Source organism: Balaenoptera acutorostrata, chromosome 11 (assembly GCF_949987535.1).
Source record: "Balaenoptera acutorostrata chromosome 11, mBalAcu1.1, whole genome shotgun sequence".
Taxonomy (NCBI): Eukaryota; Metazoa; Chordata; class Mammalia; order Artiodactyla; family Balaenopteridae; genus Balaenoptera; species Balaenoptera acutorostrata.
In genome coordinates this window covers 72,280,738-72,305,162 of record NC_080074.1, presented here as the reverse complement: position 1 = coordinate 72,305,162, position 24,425 = coordinate 72,280,738, and the positions used below count along the sequence as shown (strand labels likewise).

Here is a 24,425-nt window from a genome sequence, read left to right as displayed (position 1 = left end):
GTGCAAATTTTAGGATTAGTGTTTTAAGGCATGTATTTTCAGAAAATGATACTATACTGGCTTTCTCATAGTTTATTTAAATTCACTAAATATTCATTCTGCGTCTGTTTGTGTCAAACACTGCATTAGAGACACTATCCTAGCTTTCAAAGAGCTTGCAGTCAAGTTTGGTAGAGATATAATTTACTATCTGTAAACATATGGCCATGAGAGTTTTGCTTTTGGCTATCAAAATGAAAAGCAAATTATTCAGAGATTATTAGAATGTTGTGGTAGAGCAGGTTGTTGCTTCTTGCTGCAGAAGAAAATTTTAAAATATTTCTTATTTAAATGTGAAAATGTGAATTATGTTGTTTCCACGTATCAGGTGTTATTTTCCGCTTACCCTGTCCCTAGTGAAGTATGCCCAACTTCCATGGCCCTCTTTCAAATTCAGATCCATTCAGTGAAATCAGTAGTGCTCGAGATAATAAGACTCAATATCTTTCTTGATTCCACTTTTCTTCCTTTCCTGTTGTAAAGTTTTTTGCCACTGTTTCACTGATGACCTTATATTGCCTTTATTAAAAATTTCTTTTACTTGTCTAGTTATTTAGATAGATAGATAGATAGATAGAATGTATCTCATGTCTTGTTTTCCCTCCAGTACCTTGGATAATATATATCTAATGAACTAAACTAAATTTAATTACTGATAAGCTCTTTTTTTCCAGTTTTACTGAAATATAATTGACATACAGCACTGTATAAGTTTAAGGTGTACAGCATAATGAATTGACTTACATATATTGCAAAATGATTATCACAGTAAGTTTAGTTAATATCCATTGTCTCATATAAACACCACAAAAAAGAAAAATATTTTTTTCCTTGTGATGAGAACTCTTAGGATTTACTCTCTTGTCAACTTTCAAATACACCAGACAGCACTGTTAACTGTAAACATCATGTTGTACATTACATCCTCAGTACTTATTTATCTTATAACTGGAAGTTTGTACCTTTTGACCACCTTCATCCAATTCCCACCCCACTACTCCCCACCCCCCACCTCTGGTAACCATGGATATGATCTCTTTTTCTATGAGTTTTTAAAAAAATTCCATATATAAGTGAGATCATACAGTTTTTGTCTCTCTCTGTCTGGCTTATATCACTTACCATGATGCCCTCAAGGTCCATCCATGTTGTTGCAAATGGCAGAATTTCTTTCTCTTTTATGGCTGAATAATACTGTATTGTGCATGTAACTTCTTTGTCTGTATATCAGTTGATTGATACTTAGGTTGCTTCTGTATCTTGGCTATTGTAAATTATGCTGCTATGAACATTGGGGTGCATGTATGTTTTCAAGTTTGTGTTTTTATTTTCTTCAAATATATACCCAGATGTGGAATTGCTAGATCATATGGTAGTTCTCTTTTTAATTTTTTGAGGAATCTCATACTGTTTTCTGTAGCGGCTGTACCAATTTACAATCCCACCAACAGTGCACAAAGGTTCCCTTTTCTCCACATCCTCCCAGCATTTGTTACATCTTGTCCTTTTGATGCTAGTCATTCTAAGAGGTGTGAGGTGATATCTCATTGTGGTGATGATTTGCATTTCCTTAATGATTAGTGATGTTGAGCACCTTTTCATGTACCTGTTGGCCATTCATATATCTTCTTTGGAAAAATTTATATTCAGGTCCTTTGCCCATTTTTTAATCGTGTTATTTGGTTTTGTGTGGGTTTTTTTTTGTTTTTTGCTATTGAGTCGTATGAGTTCTTTATTTTGGATATTAACTCTTTATCCATATATATGATTGGCAAATATTTTTTTCCCATTCTGTAGTTTGTCTTTCATTTTGTTAATCATTTCTTTTGCTGTGCAGAAGGTTCATAGTTTGATATAGTATCACTTGTTTATTTTTTATTTTGTTGCTTGTGTTTTAGATGTCATATCTAAAAAATCATTGCCAAGACCCATATCAAGGAACTCTCTTTCCTGTTTTCTTGTAGGAGTTTTATGGTTTCCAGTCTTACATTTAAGTCTTTAGGGCATTTTGTGTTAATTTTTGTGAATAGTATATGATAGGGCTCTAGTTTCCTTCTTTTACATGTGAATAACGTGATTTCTTCAGGACCATTTATTGAAGAAACTTTCTTTTCTCCGTTGAGTATTCTTGCCTCCTCTGTGAAATATTAGTTGGCCATATATGCATGGGTTTATTTCAGGGCTTTCAGTTCTGTTCCATTTGGCCTATGTGTCTCTTTTTATGCTGGTATCATACTGTTTTGATTACTGTAGCTAATGAGCTCTTTTAGTGTCAATTCAAGTTATTTTTCTTTTCGTTACTTGCCTTTTATTTTCCCAAAACTCATCTACACTGATGTGTTTATTATGCTCATCAATTTCTATTTTTGTATGTAGGTCTAGAATTATGATGAAGCTTGAAATTCCTATTTTGAGTGTGTTGTAAAACTTTAATAATTTTTTGTTTTGTTTGTTTTGCATTGACCTAACTAAAATGGAATCTAGTGGCAGAATTATTTTGACCATGGGGTAGTCAGAACACAGTATAAATAATCTTTCTTGACATCATCTGAAACTAACTGTTGTCTGTCTAGTGTTAGAAACCTTATACTGATATTGTGATTTATTTCTTAAATTATTTTTTGTTGTAATATAATACATATAGCATAAAACTTCCATCTTAACCATTTTTTTTTTTTACGTTCCACATCACTTTTATTGCACAGTGGATAGATTATAAAACAATCTTTTTTTAAAATGATACTTATACCAAACAACCATGGGGAGTAGGGGGATATACATTCCCAAATGTAAAGAGGAAAAAGGAGACAGTTAACATGACTTTTTCCAGAAACCAGAATGAGCCCCAGAGTTTTGCCACAGTAAGACTAGTGGTACATAGTTTGATATGGTCACATTTAGCCAGTTTATTGGTATAGTGTCAGCAGTTGGGAAAAAAAGAACTACGCAATGGAGACCTTAATGCTCAAAGAACCATTAGGTGGCAGTAGGGACACAGGCATCTTTTTTTTTTTATACAGCAGGTTCTTATTAGTTATCCATTTTATACATATTAGTGTCTACATGTCAATCCCAATCTCCCAATTCATCCCACCATCACACCCCCCCACCCCCCACCGCTTTCCCCCTTTGGTGTCCATACCTTTGTTCGCTACATCTGTGTATCAATTTCTGCCCTGCAAACCAGTTCATCTGTACCATTTTTCGAGGTTCCACATATATGCATTAATGTATGATATTTGTTTTTCTCTTTCTGATTTACTTCACTCTGTATGACAGTCTCTAGATTCATCCACGTCTCTACAAATGACCCAATTTCGTTCCTTTTTATGGCTGAGTAATATCCCATTGTATATATGTACCACATCTTCTTTATCCATTCATCTGTCGATGGGCATTTAAGTTGCTTCCATGACCTGGCTATTGTAAATAGTGCTGCAGTGAACACTGGGGATACATGTGTCTTTTTGAATTATGGTTTTCTCTGGGTATATGCCCAGTAGTGGGATTGCTGGGTCATACGGTAATTCTATTTTTAGTTTTTTTTTTTTTAATTAATTAATTTATTTATGGCTGTGTTGGGTCTTCGTTTCTGTGCGAGGGCTTTCTCTAGTTGCAGCAAGTGGGGGCCACTCTTCATCGCGGTGCGCGGGCCTCTCACTATCGCGGCCTCTCTTGTTGCGGAGCACAGGCTCCAGACGCGCAGGCTCAGTAATTGTGGCTCACGGGCCCAGTTGCTCCGCGGCACGTGGGATCTTTCCAGACCAGGGTTCGAACCCATGTCCCCTGCATTGGCAGGCAGATTCTCAACCACTGTGCCACCAGGGAAGCCCCTATTTTTAGTTTTTTAATGAACCTCCATACTGTTCTCCATAGTGGCTGTATCAATTGACATTCCCACCAACAGTGCAAGAGGGTTCCCTTTTCTCCACACCCTCTCCAGCATTTGTTGTTTGTAGATTCTCTGATGATGCCCATTTTAAATGGTGTGAGGTGATACCTCATTGTAGTTTTGGTTTGCATTTCTCTAATAATTAGTGATGTTGAGCAGCTTTTCATGTGCTTCTTGGCCATATGTATGTCTTCTTTGGAGAAATGTCTATTTAAGTCTTCTGCCCATTTTTGGATTGGGTTGTTTGTTTTTTTAATATTGAGCTGCATGAGCTGTTTATATATTTTGGAGATTAATCCTTTGTCTGTTGATTCGTTTGCAAATACTTTCTCCCATTCTGAGGGTTGTCTTTTCATCTTTTTTTTTTTTTAACATTTTTATTGAAGTATAATTGCTTTACAATGGTGTGTTAGTTTCTGCTTTAAAACAAAGTGAATCAGTTATACATATACATATGTTACCATATCGCTTCCCTCTTGCATCTCCCTGCCTCCCACCCTCCCTATCCCACCCCTCTAGGTGGTCACAAAGCACCGAGCTGATCTCCCTGTGCTATGTGGCTGCTTCCCACTAGCTATCTATTTTACATTTGGTAGTGTATATATGTCCATGACACTCTCTCACTCTGTCACATCTCACCCCTCCCCCTCCCCATATCCTCAAGTCCATTCGTCAGTAGTTCTGTGTCTTTATTCCCATCTTGCCACTAGGTTCTTCATGACCTTTTTTTTTTCCTTAGATTCCATATATATGTGTTAGCATACTGTATTTGTTTTTCTCTTTCTGACTTACTTCGCTCTGTATGACAGACTCTAACTCCATCCCCCTCATTACAAATACCTCCATTTCATTTCTTTTTATGGCTGAGTAATAGTCCATTGTATATATGTGCCACATCTTCTTTTTTTTTTTTTTTTTTTTTTTTTTATTTATTTACTTATGGCTGTGTTGGGTCTTCGTTTCTGTGCGAGGGCTTCCTCCCGTTGCGGCAAGCGGGGGCCATTCTTCATCGCGGTGCGCGGGCCTCTCACTATCGCGGCCTCTCTTGTTGCGGAGCACAGGCTCCAGACGCGCAGGCTCAGTAATTGTGGCTCACGGGCCCAGTTGCTCCGTGGCATGTGGGATCTTCCCGGACCAGGGCTCGAACCCGTGTCCCCTGCATTGGCAGGCAGATTCTCAACCGCTGCGCCACCAGGGAAGCCCCCGCCACATCTTCTTTATCCATTCATCCGATGATGGACACTTAGGTTGCTTCCATGTCCTGGCTATTGTAAATAGAGCTGCAATGAACATTTTGGTACATGACTCTTTTTGAATTATGGTTTTCTCAGGGTATATGCCCAGTAGTGGGATGGCTGGGTCGTATGGTAGTTCTATTTTTAGTTTTTTAAGGAACCTCCATACTGTTCTCCATAGTGGCTGTATCAATTTACATTCCCACCAACAGTGCAAGAGTGTTCCCTTTTCTCCACACCCTCTCCAGCATTTATTGTTTCTAGATTTTTTGATGATGGCCATTCTGACCGGTGTGAGATGATACCTCATTGTAGTTTTGATTTGCATTTCTCTAATGATTAAGGATGTTGAGCATACTTTCATGTGTCTGTTGGCCATCTGTATATCTTCTTTGGAGAAATGTCTATTTAGGTTTTCTGCCCATTTTTGGATTGGGTTGTTTGTTTTTTTGTTATTGAGCTGCATGAGCTGCTTGTAAATCTTGGAGATTAATCCTTTGTCAGTTGCTTCATTTGCAAATATTTTCTCCCATTCTGAGGGTTGTCTTTTCGTCTTGTTTATGGTTTCCTTTGCTGTGCAAAAGCTTTTAAGTTTCATTAGGTCCCATTTGTTTATTTGTGTTTTTATTTCCATTTCTCTAGGAGCTGGGTCAAAAAAGATCTTGCTGTGATTTATGTCAAAGAGTGTTCTTCCTGTGTTTTCCTCTAAGAGTTTTATAGTGTCCGGTCTTACATTTAGGTCTCGAATCCATTTTGAGTTTATTTTTGTGTATGGTGTTAGGGAGTGTTCTAATTTCATTCTTTTACATGTAGCTGTCCAGTTTTCCCAGCACCACTTATTGAAGAGACTGTCTTTTCTCCATTGTATATCCTTGCCTCCTTTGTCATAGATGAGTTGATCATAGGTGCGTGGGTTTATCTCTGGGCTTTCTATCCTGTTCCATTGATCTATATTTCTGTTTTTGTGCCAGTACCATATTGTCTTGATTACTCTAGCTTTGTAGTATAGTCTGAAGTCAGGAAGTCTGATTGCTCCAGCTCTGTTTTTCTCCCTTAAGACTGCTTTGGCTATTCGGAGTCTTTTGTGTCTCCATACAAATTTTAAGATTATTTGTTCTAGTTCCATAAAAAATGCCATTGGTAATTTGATAGGGTTTGCACTGAATCTGTAGATTGCTTTGGGTAGAATAGTCATTTTCACAATATTGATTCTTCCAGTCCAAGGACATGGCATATCTCTCCATCTGTTGGTATCATCTTTAATTTCTTTCATCAGTGTCTTATAGTTTTCTGCATACAGGTCTTTTGTTTCCCTAGGTAGGTTTATTCCTAGGTATTTTATTCTTTTTGTCACAATGGTAAATGGGAGTGTTTCCTTAATTTTTTTTTCAGATTTTTCATCATTAGTGTATAGGAATGCAAGAGATTTCTGTGCATTAATTTTGTATCCTGCTTAACCAAATTCATTGATTAGCTTTAGTAGTTTTCTGGTGGCATCTTTAGGATTCTCTATGTATAGTATCATGTCATCTGCAAGCAGTGACAGTTTCACTTCTTCTTTTCCAATTTGTATTCCTTTTATTTCTTTTTCTTTTCTGATTACCGTGGCTAGGACTTCCAAAAGTATGTTGAATGTTAGTGGTGAGAGTGGACATCCTTGTCTTGTTCCTTATCTTAGAGGAAATGCTTTCAGTTTTTCACCATTGAGGATGATGTTTGCTGTGGGTTTGTCGTATGTGGCCTTTACTATGTTGAGGTAGGTTCCCTTTATGCCCACTTTCTGGAGAGTTTTTATCATAAATGGGTGTTGAATTTTGTCAGAAGCTTTTTCTGCATCTATTGAGATGATCATATGGTTTTTATTCTTCAATTTGTTAATATAGTGTATCACATTGATTGCTTTGCCTATATTGAAGAATCCTTGCATCCCTGGGATAAATCCCACTTGATCATGGTGTGTGATCCTTTTAATGTGTTATTGGATTCTGTTTGCTAGTATTTTGTTGAGGATTTTTGCATCTATAATCATCAGTGATATTGGTCTGTAATTTTCTTTTTTTGTAGTATCTTTGTCTGGTTTTGACATCAGGGTGATTGTGGCCTCATAGAATGAGTTTGGGAGTGTTCCTTCCTCTGCAGTTTTTTTGAAGAGTTTGAGAAGGATGGGTGTTAGCTCTTCTCTAAATGTTTGATAGAATTCACCTGTGAAGCCATCTGGTCCTGGACTTTTGTTTGTTGGAAGATTTTTAATCACAATTTCAATTTCATTAATTGTGATTGGTCTGTTCATATTTTCTATTTCTTCCTGATTCAGTCTTGGAAGGTTATACCTTTCTAAGAATTTGTCCATTTCTTCCAGGTTGTCCATTTTATTGGCATAGAGTTGCTTGTAGTAGTCTCTTAGGATGCTTTGTATTTCCGTAGTGTCTGTTGTAACTTCTCCTTTTCATTTCTAATTTTATTGATTTGAGTCCTCTCTCTCTTTTTCTTGATGAGTCTGGCTAATGGTTTATCAATTTTGTTTATCTTCTCAAAGAACCAGCTTTTAGTTTTATTGATCTTTGCTATTGTTTTCCTTGTTTCTATTTCATTTATTTCTGCTATGATCTTTATGATTTCTTTCCTTCTGCTAACTTTGGGTTTTGTTTGTTCTTCTTTCTCTAGTTCCTTTAGGTGTAAGTTTAGATTGTTTATTTGAGATTTTTCTTGTTTCTTGAGATAGGCTTGTATTGCTATAAACTTCCCTCTTAGAACTGCTTTTGCTGCATTCTATAGGTTTTGGATTGTCATGTTTTCATTGTCATTTGTCTTTAGGTATTTTTTGATTTCCTCTTTGACTTCTTCAGTGATCTCTTGGTTATTTAGTAACGTATTGTTTAGCCTCCTTGTGTTTGTATTTTTTACGTTCTCTTTCCCTGTAATTGATTTCTAATCTCATAACGTTGTGGTCAGAAAAGATGCTTGATATGATTTCAGTTTTCTTAAATTTACTGAGGCTTGATTTGTGACCCAAGATGTGATCTGTCCTGGAGAATGTTCTATGCGCACCTGAGAAGAAAGTGTAATCTGCTGTTTTTGGATGGAATGTCCTATAAATATCAATTAAATCTATCTGGTCTATTGTGTCATTTAAAGCTCATCTTAACCATTTTAAGTGTATAGTTCAGTGGTATTAAATGCATTCACATTATTATGCACATCACCACCCTCCATCCCCTTAACTCTTTTCACCTGTAAAACTGAAACTCTACACCAATTAAACAACAACTCTCCAAAGCAATTTTATCAGTTCATTCTCCCCCTCCCTCAGTCTCTGGCAACCACTATTATGCTTTCTGTCATTATGATTTTGACTACTTTAAGTACTTAAGTGGAATCATATAGTATTCATCTTTTGTTACTGGCTTATTTCATTATGCATAGTGTCTTCAAGGTTCATCCATGTAGTAGCATATTATAGAATTTCCTTTTTCTTTTAAAAGGCTGAGTAATATTCCATTGTATATGTGTGTACTATATTTTGTGTGTGTGTGTGTGTGTGTGTGTGTGTGTGTGTGTGTTTTAAATGCTTTATATTATTTAGAATTCCTTAGTGGATTTTTAAATAGTTTTAAAAGATACTTTAGTGATATTTGGGGAAATTGATTGGGGTTTTCAGATGGACTAGGAGTACATTCTATTTTTAAAAATTTTTTACAGTAAGTCCTTGTTGGTTATCTATTTTAAGTATAGCAGTGTGTGTGTGTACTGCACTTTGTTTATCTGTTCATTGGTATGTTGTGTTTTCATTTCATTCATCTCTAAGTATTTCTTACTTTCCCTTGTGATTTCTTCTTTGTTTGTTTAAAAGTGCATTAATTTCCACAATTTTGTGAATTTTCCAGATTTTTCTTTTTAAATCTATTGAGACTTAATATGTGCACCAATACAGGGAAATGTTCCATGTGCACTTGAGAAGAATGTGTACTCTGTTGAAGTTTGGATTGTTCTGTATATGTCTGTTAGATGTAGTTAGTGTATTGTGTTGCTTAAGCCCACTATTCCCTTACTTACTTATTTCCTTACTTATTATTGTGAAACTGTTTATTTCTCCCTTCAATTTTGTCAGTTTTTGTTTCATATATTTTTATAGTTTGTCATTAGGTGTGTAAATGTTTGTAATTGTTATATCTTTTTGCTTTATTGAAACTTTTATTAATACATAATGTCCTTGTCTCTTGTAACCATTTTTATTTAAAGTTTATTTGTCTGCTATTATTATAGCCACTCTTGCTCTCTTTTGGTTACTATGTGCATGGAATATCTTTTTTCCATCCTTTTACTTTCCACCTGTTTGTGTCTTTGGGTCTCAAGTGAATCTCTTGTAGATAACATATTGTTGGATCATATGTTTTTATTCATTCTGCCAGTTTCTGTCTTTGGACTGGATAATTTAAACCATTTACACTTAAAAGTAATTACTGAGGAGGGACTTACTCCTGTCATTGTGCTATTTGTTTTCTATATGCCCTATAGCTTTTTTGTTCCTCATTTCCTGCATTCAGGTCTTCTTTTGTTTTTAGTTCATTTTTTGTAGTGAAATGTTTAAATTTCTATCTTGTTTTCTTTTGTGTATATTCTATAGCTGTTATCTTTGTGGGTACAATGGAGATGGCATATAACATCCTAAAATTGTAACACTAATTTAAATTTATACCAGCTTACCTACAATAACATACAAAGCCTGTACTCCTTTACAGCTCTGTCTCTACCTCTTCATTTGTTGATGGTCCACAATTACATCGTTACACATTGTGTGCTGCCCCAAACCATAAACTAATAATTATTTTAAATGCATTAGCATATTAAATTATCTAGAAAATAAGACTTGGAGTTATAAACGAACATTACAGTGATACTAGTTTTTACACTAATAATTTTTTTCTTTAAATGTCATAGTCTCCTAAATCATGTTGCAAATAAAAAGTGCAGTTTCCAACTATTTACAGTAATACTAGCTGTTTTAACTGCCCATGCATTTAACTTTATTGAGCTCTTTATTCCTCCATACAGCTTCGAGTTACCATCTAGTGTCCTTTCATTTCACCTTGCAGGGCTCCCTTAAGCATTTCTTGCATGACAGATCTAGTATCATGAACTTCCTCAGCTTTTGTTTATCTGGGAATGTCTTAATTTCTCCCTCACTTATGAAGGACAGTTTTGGTGGATATAGCAGTCTTTGTTGGCAGTTTTTTCTTTTAACACTTTGAACATATCAGTCCACTGTCTTCTGGCCTCCAAAGTTTCTGATGATAAATCTGCTAAATCTTGGTTGAAGACCCCTTGTATTGATGATGATGATTTCTCACTGCTTTCAAGATGCTCCGTTTGTCTCTATCTTTAAAGTTTGATTATAATGTGTCTTTTGAGCTTCTTTGAGTTCATCTTGGGGTTTTTTGAGCTTCTTGGATGTTTATATTCATGTCTTTCATCAGATTTGGGAGTTTTCAGCCATTATTTATTCAGGTATCTTCTCTGCCCCTTTCTCTCTCTCCTCCTTCTGAGATTCCCAGAAGGATATATATATTAAGTGTATATTGGTCCACTTAATGGTGCTCCACAGATCCCTTAGGTTCTGTTCACTTTTCTTCAATCTTTTTTCTTTCTGTCCTTCAGACAATAATTTCCTATTTCCTTGTCCTATTTTTCAAGTTCACTGATTCTTTCTTCTGCCTTTGAATCCCTCTAGTGAATTTTTTATTGTAATTATTGGTCTTATTAGCTATGAAATTTCTTTTTGGTTTCCTTTTAGGTTTTTTATTTCTTTATTGATATTTCCATTTTGTTCACACATTGCTTTCTTGGCTTTTCCCACATCTTTCTTTAGTTCTTTGTGCATCTTAGAGACTGTTATTTTAAAGTTTTTTCATCCAGTAGATCTGCCATTAGGTCTCTTTCAGGAGCAGTTTCTGTTGATTCATTTTTTTCTTTGAATGAGCAATACTTTGCCATTTCTTTGTATGATTTGTGATTTTTTTGTTGAACACTGGGCATTTGAATCTAATAATGTGGTAACTCTGTAAGTCAGAGTCTCCCTGTACCCCTGGGCTTGCTGGGTTTGTTGTTGTTGTTGTTGTTATTGTTTTTGTTTTTTATTGTTGGCTGTTTCTGTACTGAGGATCAGTCTGAGGTATAAACAAAGTCTTCTCTGTTCTTTCTGAGCCTTTCCCTTGTTGTGCCCATTTACTTTCTAACTTCCCCCATGTATACAGTTTTTTTTTGAACATTCTTATCTTCAATGTCTGGCTCCCAAAAGAGGAAGACGTGAAAAATGAAGGAGGGAAGTGTTCTGGTCCTTTATATCCCCTGGAAGTCACTTCAGCCAGAATAAGAGGGACTTGCAACAATCGGGGGAGGTATAATAATAATGGCTGTTCGCCTGTTTGTCTGCCCCTCTGATCAGAAGCAGCAATCAGTGATTGGAGCACAGTTCTCTGATATTTGGAGGATAGGGTACTTTTTCCCCAGTCTGACTCCCATAAGCAATGTGTAAGCTGCTCTAGGAACATGTACACAGCTTCCTGCCAAGTGGGTAGGGATGGGAGATGGGCAGCTGCTACTGTGCTAAGAGCTGAATTTAACCTCAGTTTTACCACCCATGTCTTCCTTGGAAGGGACAAGGCTTCAACAGAGTCCAGAGTTCCACAATAGTTAAATCAGACATTATGCCGGTGTAATTTTTTGTGTAGGTTGAGAGACAGATTGCTAGTGCTTCCTACTCTGCTGTCTTCCCAGAATCCTCTCCCCCTAAATGATTCATATACTTTCAATTTAAATCCCTGAAGATATATCACTCAGACTTATAAAAACCAGGTTTTTTAAAAGAGTAGATTATGCATGCACATGTCAGAAATTCAAAAGGCATTGGAATAGGTACAGTGTCTTCTAAGTTATCCCTATTGAGACAGCCTCTTTTATCATTTTTTTCCCCATAGGTAATATCCTTCCAGAGGTAGTGTGTTCATATATATGCATAAAGGTATATACACCCATGCTTCCCTCTTCCCTTTTGTTTTTTTTTTTTTGTTGTTTTTGTTTTTTTTAAATATTTATTTATTAAGGCTGCGCTGGGCCTTAGCTGTGGCACGTGGGATCTTCATTGTGGCATGAGGACTCTTAGTTGCAGCATGCATGCAGGATCTAGTTCCCTGACCAGGGACCGAACCCGGCCGGGCCCTCTGCATCGGGAGCACAGAGTCCTACCCACTGGACCACCAGAGAAGTCCCTTCCCTTTTGTTTTTGACACAACTGGCAGTATATATATATATATTTTTTTTTTTTAATTAATTAATTAATTTATTTTTGGTTGTGTTGGGTCTTCGTTTCTGTACGAGGGCTTTCTCTAGTTGCGGCGAGTGGGGGCCACTCTTCATCGCAGTGCGCGGGCCTCTCACTGTCGCGGCCTCTCTTATTGTGGAGCACAAGCTCCAGATGCGCAGACTCAGTAGTTGTGGCTCACGGGCCTAGTTGCTCCGCGGCATGTGGGATCTTCCCAGACCAGGGCTGGAACCCGTGTCCCCTGCATTGGCAGGCAGATTCTCAACCACTGCGCCACCAGGGAAGCCCAACTGGCAGTATATTTATGGGGAATGACCTTCGGGACTTGCCAGGAGAAAAATTAGGAAACGTTATGCAATATATTTAGACTGTTCTTATTCTTTTAAATGATTTCTTAGTATTCCATGGTTCTAGATAGTGCATAATTTATTTGATGGACATTTAGGTTGTTTTCAATCATTTGCCATTAATGGCAGCCATATCTTAGCATTTGTTGCTCATGTGTGTATCTGTAGATTAAGTTCCTACAGGTGAAGGTGCTTGGTGAAAGGGATATGTGGTACATTTTGATAAATATTGCCAAATTACTCTCTAAAGAGGTTGTGGCAGTGTACAACACATTAGATGTTGGAATGCCACTGCTCTTACTGGTGAAAAATACCACTAATTAATATATATCTTGTGACTTCTCTAAAACTACTGCTGTTTGCTGCTACTTCAGTCACAAAAACAGTAAGTTTTTTGATAAACTTGTGATGAGTACAGTTTTCTTATTTCCTTCTTCACCTCCCACCCAACTAAAATATACAACAGTAAAATACATTAGCTCAAACTTTACTCTTTCCAAGTTACTGCTTACTGCAGGCTCCGTGAAGGCAAGAACTTTTGTCTGTTCTGTTCATTGATATATCTAGTGTCCCTTGAGCAGTGCTTGGCATTTATCATAGAATAAATTTTTGAGTAAACTAATGCACTGTAGTTAAATAATAGTTTTCCCTCATTTATTTAGTTTTCCTCAGAAGTATTTTTAGAAAGTAAAATAATCGGCCTTGGGCTTTTTATGGGATCATTTACTCATTAATGAACTATTGCAGTATTGTTGAAGTAATAATTATTGCTGTTTGGAGTTGTTTTCTTTTCAGTTATTTCAATAAATTCTTAGCCTACAGGAGGCAAGGTATTTTTAACTTCTGAAAGTAGAGTCCTTTTCTGTGTTCCTGTGTAATATATTTGCTTATGTGTGTTCACACTTCTCACTTCCAGTTGGACTTTTTTCTTCTGTGTTTCTTAAATAGATTGCTTAAGGAATGGTTACAGGACACAACCTTCTAGCTCTGTCTTAATATAGTATGAAATATAATTTTGGACTGGAATAAACCTAGAGGCTTTGTCTTACCTAAGATTTAAAAAGTAGCCATCATTTCCTCTTTAATCCTCCTCACATATGTTCATTATGCATAGCAAGATTGAAAGTGTTTCTTTTCTTAAGTCAGGTTAAATTTAGCACTTTCTCTTGAGATAATCTGCCAGTTGGTGCTTATATTCAGTCATCTAAAATGCTGTATGTCCTTTAAGAAAGTAATAAAAGATTTCTAATTCTTTTTAAAGGCGGGATCCACGGCACCATTGTTCATTGACCAGCCAGAAGAACCTGAGCCAAATGCAACAGATGGCATAGAATTATTCGAAGACAGTCAGCTAACCAGTCGCTCTAAAGCAATAGCTTCAAAAACCAAAGAGATTGAACAGGTGAGAATCCAGTCTGCTTAAAGTACAAAATCTTTTGTTCCTGTCACTTTTTACACAGTAGTTACAGTAAATATTTATTGAATAAATATATTTCATTTTGTCTTTTTCCATTTGTGACCCTGAAATTACAATGTAAAAAATTCTAAAAAGTGTTTGATTTGATTTCACAGTAATTTTGATCAGTTTGGTCCTCCACCCCTGCTTAATTTTTTTTTCTTTTTTTAATAAAAAGCAAGCTTCTATTTTAGAGAATATTAATATTTTAGTTAGTGTGGAGCAATTAAAAAACTATTAAACTTAGAGATGGGTTGAAAAATATACCAATATGATAGCAAATGTTAGTTTTGAATACTGGGATTACAGATGTTTCTTGATGGTTTTCATTATACTTTTAAGTATTTTTCAAATATTAAAGAAAAAATAAAGGATAGGTATTTAAATCTAATTTTAATGATGTCATTCTGAAAAGTCAGGATCTTGTTTTTACTAGATTGAATAGATTGCTTAAGGAATAGTTATAGGACAAAACCTTCTATCTGTATCTTAATACAGTGTGAAATGTAATTTTGGAATAGAATAAGCCTAGAGGCTTTGTTTTACCTAAGATTTAAAAAGTAGCCATCATTTCCTCTTTAATTCTCCTCGCATATGCTCATTATGCATAGAAAAGTTGAAAGTGTTTCAATATGGAAATATTACCTGCTTTATACGGTATTATCACTTTATGAGAATTAAATGAAGTAAATGAAATGTGAAAGGGCTTTATAAAATGTGACATGTTGTACAGCTGTTTGTTTTTGATGTTGTTACTCTCTAGTGCCTTGAGTAAATGTCATTATATTGTTATATAATCTTCTAAAAACTATTGGAAATTAGAACAAAATTAAACCTTTTCTCAAGGTGCTGTCCATTTCCACATCAATTAAAATCTATTTCCCTTGGCTAAGTAGAAGATCTTATTTAAATCCTAGATATGATTGTGCAGCTTATATAGGAAAACGGTGACTGAGAAAATCCGGTTTAATTTGGTGATGTGAATGGCAGATTGGTGCCTTTCAAGATATCAATTAAATGGGAGTAAATAAATGGTTTGCTCACTAGGTGTATCGTCCAATACGAATATGAATATCATTGCCCTATATAAAATTATTGTCTTTTTACTCTGACTTATTTTTCTTTGTAGCTTTTTTTTTCCCCTACCATTTGACATATGTTTGCTTGTCTCCCTTCCATATGGAGGCTTCATGAGAGCAAGGACTTTGTTTTGTTTACTGCTTTATCTTCATTACCCAGAATAGTGATTGGCATGTAGTGGGCTCACAAGAAATATGTGTTGTACGGATAGTCACTGAGTCACTTGAAATCAGAGTGCGTCTTAGCCTGACCACTTAACAGAGTGCCTAGGCCCAGCACATAGTAAATGCTTGATAAGTGATTGTTAAGTGAATGAATTATTTAATGTTATTTTTCTTTTTCACCTAAATTGCAGTTCTTTAAAGGAGAGGTTTTCTTAAGAATATAACTGGTAGAAAAACTTGACTGACTCCCCTATTGGGAGGGAGTATTTTGGGTTGTTATTTATTAATATTTGTACTGTCTCCTCTTGTTATTAGTCGTAGTTGATCTATTTGATCTTGAAAAGGTGGGTTACCAGTCAGAGGTGGAGCCTAGCTTAGCAGCACACACATAAAATTATTTAATATGAAACCAGTGTTTGTATACTTTACAGACACCCATATATGTTTGACCTGTAAGTATGACTGTATCTCTGTTTTCATCTGCCCATTGTTCAAACACATGAAAAATCTGATACTAAAGTATATTGAACAAGGACAGATGACCTAAAGAAAGAAAAATAACTCTAAAAGGTCAATACTGTATTCTGATGTACTAGAGAAGTAAAACCATTATAAAATAGAGAACTTAATGATGTTAAATGTTGGAATGTAACTACTGTGTTCTTGCTAGGGTACTTTGGTTTTCATATATTGACAAGAAAATCAAACCAAAATTCCTCAAAATGTCACAAAGCTAGTAAATAATGACATATAATTATTTTATAAATCATGTCTTAATGTTATAGTGATTTTTGAAAATGAAAAAATTAAGTTTAAGGGGATTTCTCTCAAACATTTGCACATTTTATTTTTAGAGATTAAATACCAGATAGATAGGAATATTATAAAGGTTTGAGAAAGCTAGATGGTAGTTAGTTTTACAGCTGTCTAGTAATTTATATTTTTCCATATACTTGAAATATTGCATGATTTAAAAAATGAATAATAGCCCCCCAAAAGAGGGCCTGCATAGATGAGGCCAACAAATCAAACTTAGAATAATGCAGGAATGTAAATATTGGTGTTATAGCCAAGTTGCTTTTTCTCCCTGTTATGTCAAGTGCAATATGTTCAGGTATCTTATAAATTTCCACATGTAATTTTTTGAGGGTTTATATAAATTAGGTCCTTCAGCCCTTGAATCCAAAGAAAGTCATTAACTTGAGGCAGTATTACAATATGTAATAAACTAAATCTTCAGGCCAAAATTTGATTTAATTCAGAGGGCCTACAAATGTGGCTTATTTGATGTTTAAGGGCACGCATATGGAGATAGATTGTATCAGAATCACTTCAATAAGCACAGATTCATGTTCTTTGCCATATTATTGCCATCTCATTCCTGGGCATATAAGAATTCGGTAGGGTAGAGGTACAGGTGCCTTTTGAAAAAGCTGCCAGCTTATAGTCGTATATAGTGGAGAACCACTGGTCTAAAATCCTTGAGCCAGAAGACATCAGATTGCATCTTTGAATATTATGTTGCTAGAGATCATTTGAAACATCTCACTTTTACGTAAATATCCTTTAGTGGGTATGATTCATTCTCTTGCTACAGCACATTTATCCTCCTTATGCTTTGGATCCTGTGGTATATCTTTTCCCCCTATTTCCCCAGATTATCCCCTCTTACCCAATTTGGGCCACCTTTTGCATTCAAATACTGGAATATTTTCCTAGGCTTTCTGGCTTCTGAGCTTAGAGAGGTGAACTTCAGAATTTCTTCTGTCATTATGGTAATTCCTAGAGAGACTTAATCCACAAAAATATAGGTGATGAATTGGGAGATTGGGATTGACATATATACACTAATAGGTATAAAATGGATAACTAATAAGAACCTACTGTATAAAAAAATAAATAAAATTCTAAAATTCAAAAAAAAAATATAGGTGATTCATATTGTGGTTCAGGTATTTGGCATTAACCCCTTGATCGTGATATATCCTGCAAGACCTCACATACCTACTACTACTGAACTATTTGATTTGAAAGTGCATCCTACTCCTTGCTGTTTTACCAGGGAGGAATCTTGGCTTTTAACGAATTGTTACTTTGAATGAACGACGCAAATTGAAATCCTCCATTATTACATACCCTTCTTTCCTCTATTGTACCTTGAGGGATAAAGCAATATTTACTTTAACTCTTTGGAATTCTCTTATTTAAGATTTGCAAAATCCCTCATACTTTGATAAAATTGTGCTTAGACATAGCCTGTCAGCGAGATCCTCTGTTTTCTTGGGGTCCTGGCATCTAATGATATTTAAGTCTTCTTGTAATTCCCCACTGGCAAGATCTGGCTTCGATTCTTCTATCTTACTCTTTCTTCAGATGGAATCGGATAATATGAGTAGATCTGGGGTATACACACACACACACACACACACACACATATGTATATGTATACATACACAGACAAAAAAATATGCATATGCATGGTTGGCCTAGCAAATCATATGACTGAGAGTGTCAGGGTGGCTAAAATCCTCCTAAAGACACAAGAAGTTGTAGAGAAGCAGGTGCCTAGTGAAGCAACTGTAAGGATAGTTGGTGAGTAACTGAAGTTTATTAGGATATTTTGCTCTGCCAACTAGTCTTTAAAAAAAGAACCTTTCATCTCTTCACTCTCAAGGCACTGTGCTTATATTGTAATTCTCTGCTTTTGTTGTACATCTGTGGGGCTTTTAAAAAGTAGAGCTTGTTGGATATCTGCCATAAATATTCTGGTAAGTTAGTTATCAGAGCTTCTCAAACTTTAATGTGGGTGTAAATCACTGGGGGATATTGTTAAAATACAGATTTTGATTCAGTAGATCTGGGATGGGGCTTGAGATTGGAATGTCTGACATTCTCCCAGGTGACGCTGATTTTACTAGTCTATGTACCATATTTGGAGTAACAAGGAGTTGGAAGGAGGTGACTGTTTTTTCTTAAGTTCTTCTATACTTTCTAATGTGCTGAAAGGTTGAAAACTATTACCACCTTTTATGTAAATTAAGAGACTTTTGTACTGTCTGTTTTTTAATTGTGGTATAATTAACATGCAATAAAATGCATAGATCTTAAATATTCAGTTGGATAAGTTGTAAGTTGTAGCACTTTGTAAATATCACCCAAAACAAATATTTATGAAAGTTTTTTCTATTCAGTTATGCAGTTGATTTTACTGACAGTAATAACATTCAGTTAGGAACTAACGTCATGGTTATATCTCAAAAGCATGTCCTTTGATTTAGTTTATGTTAAAATATCCTCCAGCCCATCCATTGAAAGCTGTATTTTAAGTGATAAAATACACAAGGATAAAATTCAAAAGGCACAAGAGATTATGCAGTGAAAACAAGTTTCCTTCTCACCTGTAATTCTTAGCTGCCCAGTTTCTTTCCCCAACGTGTAGATATACTGTATATATTTGTATGTGTATATATACATATATATGTGTATACACAGAGTTTATATACAGTATGTATGTGTGTATACATACATACATACATATACACACACACACATCTGGAGCATGTTTGATTCAGATGAGTGGAGATAAAAGTTGGTGTGTGGGGCTTCCCTGGTGGCGCAGTGGTTGAGAGTCTGCCTGCCAATGCAGGGGACACGGGTTCGAGCCCTGGTCTGGGAGGATCCCACATGCCGCGGAGCAACTAGGCCCGTGAGCCACAATTACTGAGCCTGTGCGTCTAGAGCCTGTGCTCCGCAACAAGAGAGGCCGCGATAGTGAGAGGCCCGTGCACTGCGATGAGGAGTGACCCCCACTTGCCACAACTAGAGAAAGCCCTCGCACAGAAACGAAGACCCAACACAGCCATAAATAAATAAATAAATATATATATAAAATTTAAAAAAAAATTAAAAAAATTTTTAAAAAGTCATTCCTGAGTGTTAAAAAAAATAAAAGTTGGTGTGTGTGTCTCCATGCTTTTTCTTTAAATACAGCAGAATACTCTGTACCCTGTTCAATGTCTTAGTGACCATTCTATATCAGTATATATAACTAGTCCCCTATTAATAGACATTTATAATCCCTTGGGAACCGTGTTTCAAAATATAGGTCCTCTGATTTCTCCACATTAAAAAAATGTATATATATGTATTTTTAAAATAAAATATTACATTTAAAATATACAGTTTGGGGCTGTGGAGTTGCTTTAATACTGTGGGTGTCAAATGCCTGTGTTTATGTTTTGTGAAGTGCTGTGCAGGTTTTAATAACTGCATAGGAGATCACCAGAGTGCCTGTTTACCTCTCATGGTTCTAATGGCATGCCAAGTTTGAGAATAACTGTAATATGTGAGTTTGTAGAGGATCTGAATTTCTTGCTTGTACCAGTCTTTATCAGCCTTTCTTAAAAATCATGTTAGTAGATGCAAGCAATTAATAAAATCCAAGCCAATCTAATTGCAGGGATGTACCTGATAATATTCTTTAAATGCATTACTCACGATGTTCCTCAAATCGCAGAAAGTCATCATTTGTAAGGGGGAAAGTCCATCTCTTCTTTCTTCTTATTTGGTGAGTAATTCAAAAAAGAACAGGTACCATGAAGGCAAATTCATTTTTAAGACCTCTTTGGCTATTTCAGGACACGATCCTAATAACATAAAGCTGTTTTATGAAAAAGCTGATATTTCTACCTGCAAGTAAGTCTCTCAATTAACAGAATGGTTGATTACTATATTTATCTGATAATTTATAATTAAAATATAGACAGGAATCATTTTAGATCCAGAGAGGGTGCCAATCTAATGTTCTAAAACAGAGAGAGTACTCAGAGACTCTTGATAGAGGGGATTGTGTATTTTTCTTCTTTCCTTCTTTTAACTTCCAAAGACTTAAACTGAATATGCATTTGTTTTGGTAAAGACATTATTTTTTATAGTCAATCATAGCTATGCCAGCCTTGTTATATTGAGGAAATTTATTTCTTAGTCATGTTGGGGCCACTTTCCTTACTCTAGTTAATAAAAATCAAGTTACTTCCGAAATCATTTTGTTGCCTGTCTAGGTCATCAGTCTTATAGGTTAATACAGTTTTACTGTAAGTCTAGATCAATCTACTTAATATGTGGTTTTTATTTTAATTTGAATTCTACATGTTAACCATTTTGTGACCGTATGGGCTGCTCACTGGCTTTTCTTCATTTTCTTCTTCAAAATAAAAAAGTTAGGCTGAATAATCTTAGGTCTCTTCCTAATCTAAATCATATTAAAAATTAAAAGTTAAATGTTGCTTCTTCTGTATGCACTATTACATATGTAGATAAAGAAGCTAATTTCAGATTTCACTATAGAATATTTAGGTGTTGATTCTTTTTTAAACCTCTTAATGAGGACACAGTTTACTTACATTAAAATGCTTTTTAAAAACTCAAATATTTATCATTGCTATGCATCAGTCAGTAATTAATTAGTGCTTGTTGAGCTAATGAATTGTGCAGAAAGTGTTTTGTTCAGTACACAAGATGTTCCGCTTAGTCACCATTCTGCCTGTGGCCCTCTTCTTTTCTTAGAGTGTCTAGTTTCAGTCACCATCTAACTATATAGCTGATGCTTCCCAGTCCTCTCACTGGGTCTTGCTCTTTCTCCCTCAATATAAAATAGGATATTTTTGTTTTACTTTTACAGAGAAAAAGCTTGAAAATTAATCAAATGAACCATCTTCCTGAAATGTTAACTAGAGTTGCAGACATGGAAAAGAGTCACACATGATGGGTTAAAATGAAATTGTTTCCAAAGTAGTGGCAACTCTATCATTGTATATGCATGATCTAAGCATTTTATACTAATCCTACATGATAGAAACATTCTTTGTTTTTTCTTTTTATCAGAGCAAGTAACAAACTTTTTAAAAGTGCAGCTCTTACCACTATCTTGTCTAGACATCAAGTCTACCCTACTGTATTTAACAGTCCATTATTACCAACCACTTATTCGGACCTTACATATATAGATTTAGTAAAATATACTCACATAAGATTTACCTCTGAAAAATCTCTTATCCCCAAAACACATTGAAAATAAATCATTTATTTTGGCTAAATTTCGAGTTTTTGAAAGTTACAATTTATCAGTCAGATTCTGTTCATGCTCTTACTATAGACACTTGTTGCTGAAACCTAAGTGTAAAGTTTTCACTTTAAGGGAGTTTCATCTGGAAGCTGTCTCAGAAGGTAATTTGTATCATATTTGAAATGTCAAAACCAAGTGTCTCAGCTTTTACGTTTAATTAAAAGTAAGTTATTATTTATACCTGATATAAATCCATAAATATGGAGATTGATGACTCTGTTAAGATACTATTTTTACATAAAATATAAAATTTGGACAATACAGATACCAAGCCTTATAAAAACCATACTTAAAATGTTGCAAGTACCAGAAGAGATAAGGCCATCCTGGACATTATCCCTGGGAATGTCATCATTTAAACAAAAGTACCCAATACAGGTATTCCCCATGGCATAAGCCCATGCATGAGCTTCCTTCTCTCACCTCCCTTCTTTGTTTCCTGTCAACCAGTGTTAGGTAAGGATTTTCTCTAGTGGTTCCAAATTACTGTCACTTGCTATTCAGTTCCCCTTTTGTAAGTTAACAATTTTATTTAGTCTCTGAGTACTTCACATTGGGAACATTTCTAAGTAGTGTGGCATAGAAATTGCTGGATGCTTCCATTTAGTGCTTTAACTTCTCAGAGCCTTTTCCTCATTTGTTAAATGGGATTAGTTGCATGTTTTCCTGCAGAATTAACAAACTCTTGTATGTGAAAGCCCTTTATATATTGAAAATCGCTATACAAGTGGTTATGGTTGTGTTGAGTATTACTTTGCCTGTTTCTTTGCAACCTTGGAATATTGACTACTTTCAGATTACCTCTTAGGAATATTTTATAGCAAGTTTCCTGTATAAGTTTAACTTTGAGAGCCCATTTTCTCATCAGTGTGAAGATTTGGGCTGTTTACCTCTTGTCCTTTTACTTCTGTTTTTTTTTTTTTTTTTTTTTTAATAGCTACTTTATTTATTTATTTATTTATGGCTGTGTTGGGTCTTCGTTTCGTGCGAGGGCTTTCTCCAGTTGCGGCAAGCGGGGGCCACTCTTCATAGCGGTGCGGGGGCCGCTCTTCATCGCAGTGCGTGGGCCCCTCACTATCGCGGCCCCTCCCGTTGCGGGGCACAGGCTCCAGACGCGCAGGCTCAGTAGTTGTGGCTCACGGGCCCAGTTGCTCCGCGGCATGTGGGATCCTCCCAGACCAGGGCTCGAACCCGTGTCCCCTGCATTAGCAGGCAGACTCTCAACCACTGCGCCGCCAGGGAAGCCCTACTTCTGTTTTTATTTTGGGGGATTTCCCCTTTATTCAAAATGAAATGTGAAAATAATTTTATTATGAAATATTTTATTTATTTTGGGGGGCTTTGTAATTTTCCTTTCACATTTTCCATTTGGCTTGCTTTTTTTATCTCACTGGTCCTTATCTATTTTTCTAGACATAAGAAGTACCATAAAAGATTAATGTTTCCTTCTCCTTAGAATTCCCTGCTTTCCCTCCCCATTCCTAAGACATAAATTGTTCCCATATATCCCCCTTCACTTGTCATCCCTTATTTTTAAGATGTGATCCCTCCTATAACATCTGCTGTCTTCTCAACTGTTGTTTAATTCAAGTATTGTGCAAGGAGATAACAAACTTGTCTGTTATATACACTCATTTGCTGACTACAGTGTGAGTTAATTGATATTCTCAATTCATTTATAGATGGTGTTTTAAAAGTTGCACTTAGATAATCTTATGTTTCTACTTAAAGGTAACGAAATTAAACACTAGAAGTGAGTTGATGTTGGGAGTCACATATTATTATCTATTTTGTGTGCTTTTCCCTTATTCTTTCTCTTTTTTAAATTTTGTTTTTAAAAAAAGTAGTACAGGAAATTGGACAATGCAGTATATATCATTTCTGTTTAGAATACTTGTTTACTTGAATTAGCCAGGAGATTATTTGGAGATTTTTTTTGTCTGCCTCTGAACTGAATCTTAAGATTTCTAATCCTTCAGTTATCTGGACTTGAGGGGAAATGAGCAGTTCAGCATCATTCAGCTTTCTGGTTAGCTGATGTTCAATTATGCTAAACTCTGCTATGATTACTAATATGCTCTACTTTAAGAAAGTCACCTTAACAATGTATAACACATGTACAGAGAGAAGTGTTCAAAACATAATTAACCTGAATGATTTCTCACAAAGCAAGCACTAGTGAAAACTACCATTCAGGGCAAGAAATAGAGATTACCAGTACCCCAGGAGTCCCATCATACCCCCTCGCTAATCACTGCCCCTCCTTTCCCAAAGGTAACCACTAAATTGATTCCTAACATTGTAGTATAGTTTTTGAGCTTTACACAAATAGAATCATACAGTAGATATTATTTTGTGCCTAGCTTTTTTTTGTTCAGCATTGTGTTTATGAGATTCATTGATATTGTTACATGTAATATAGCTCCTTTTGGTTTTAATTTGCATTTCCCCGATTACAGATGATGCTGAGGATTTTTTCGTATGGTTATTCGCACATAGTACAAGTACTCTTCTGTAAAGTACTTGTTGAGATTCTTGCTTGTTTTCCTGTTGAGTTCTTTTTTTTTTTTTAAATGATTTGTAGAAGTTCTTTATATATTCTGAATACAAACCCTTTGTTAGTTACGTGTGTTGCAGATATCTTTTCCCATTTTGTGTCTTGCTTTTTCATTCTTTTGATATCTATGGAGGAATAAAAATTCTTACTTTTAATGTAGCCCAGACTTTTGAGTCTTTGTCTTTATTGCTTTTATTTGTCTCCTATTTAAGA

General features: G+C 35.5%; 1 protein-coding gene across 10 annotated transcripts in view; it reads left to right on the top strand.

Annotated features, from left to right (window-relative positions):
* PPHLN1 (periphilin 1) overlaps window positions 1–24,425 on the top strand; it is a 148,415-nt gene that overhangs the window by 79,504 nt on the left and 44,486 nt on the right. For all 10 annotated transcript variants that reach the window (XM_057555840.1, XM_007168326.2, XM_007168324.2 and 7 more), the window contains one exon: window positions 14,093–14,233. In XM_057555840.1, coding sequence (XP_057411823.1) covers window positions 14,093–14,233 — 141 coding nt within the window. The remainder of the gene's footprint in view (window positions 1–14,092; window positions 14,234–24,425) is intronic.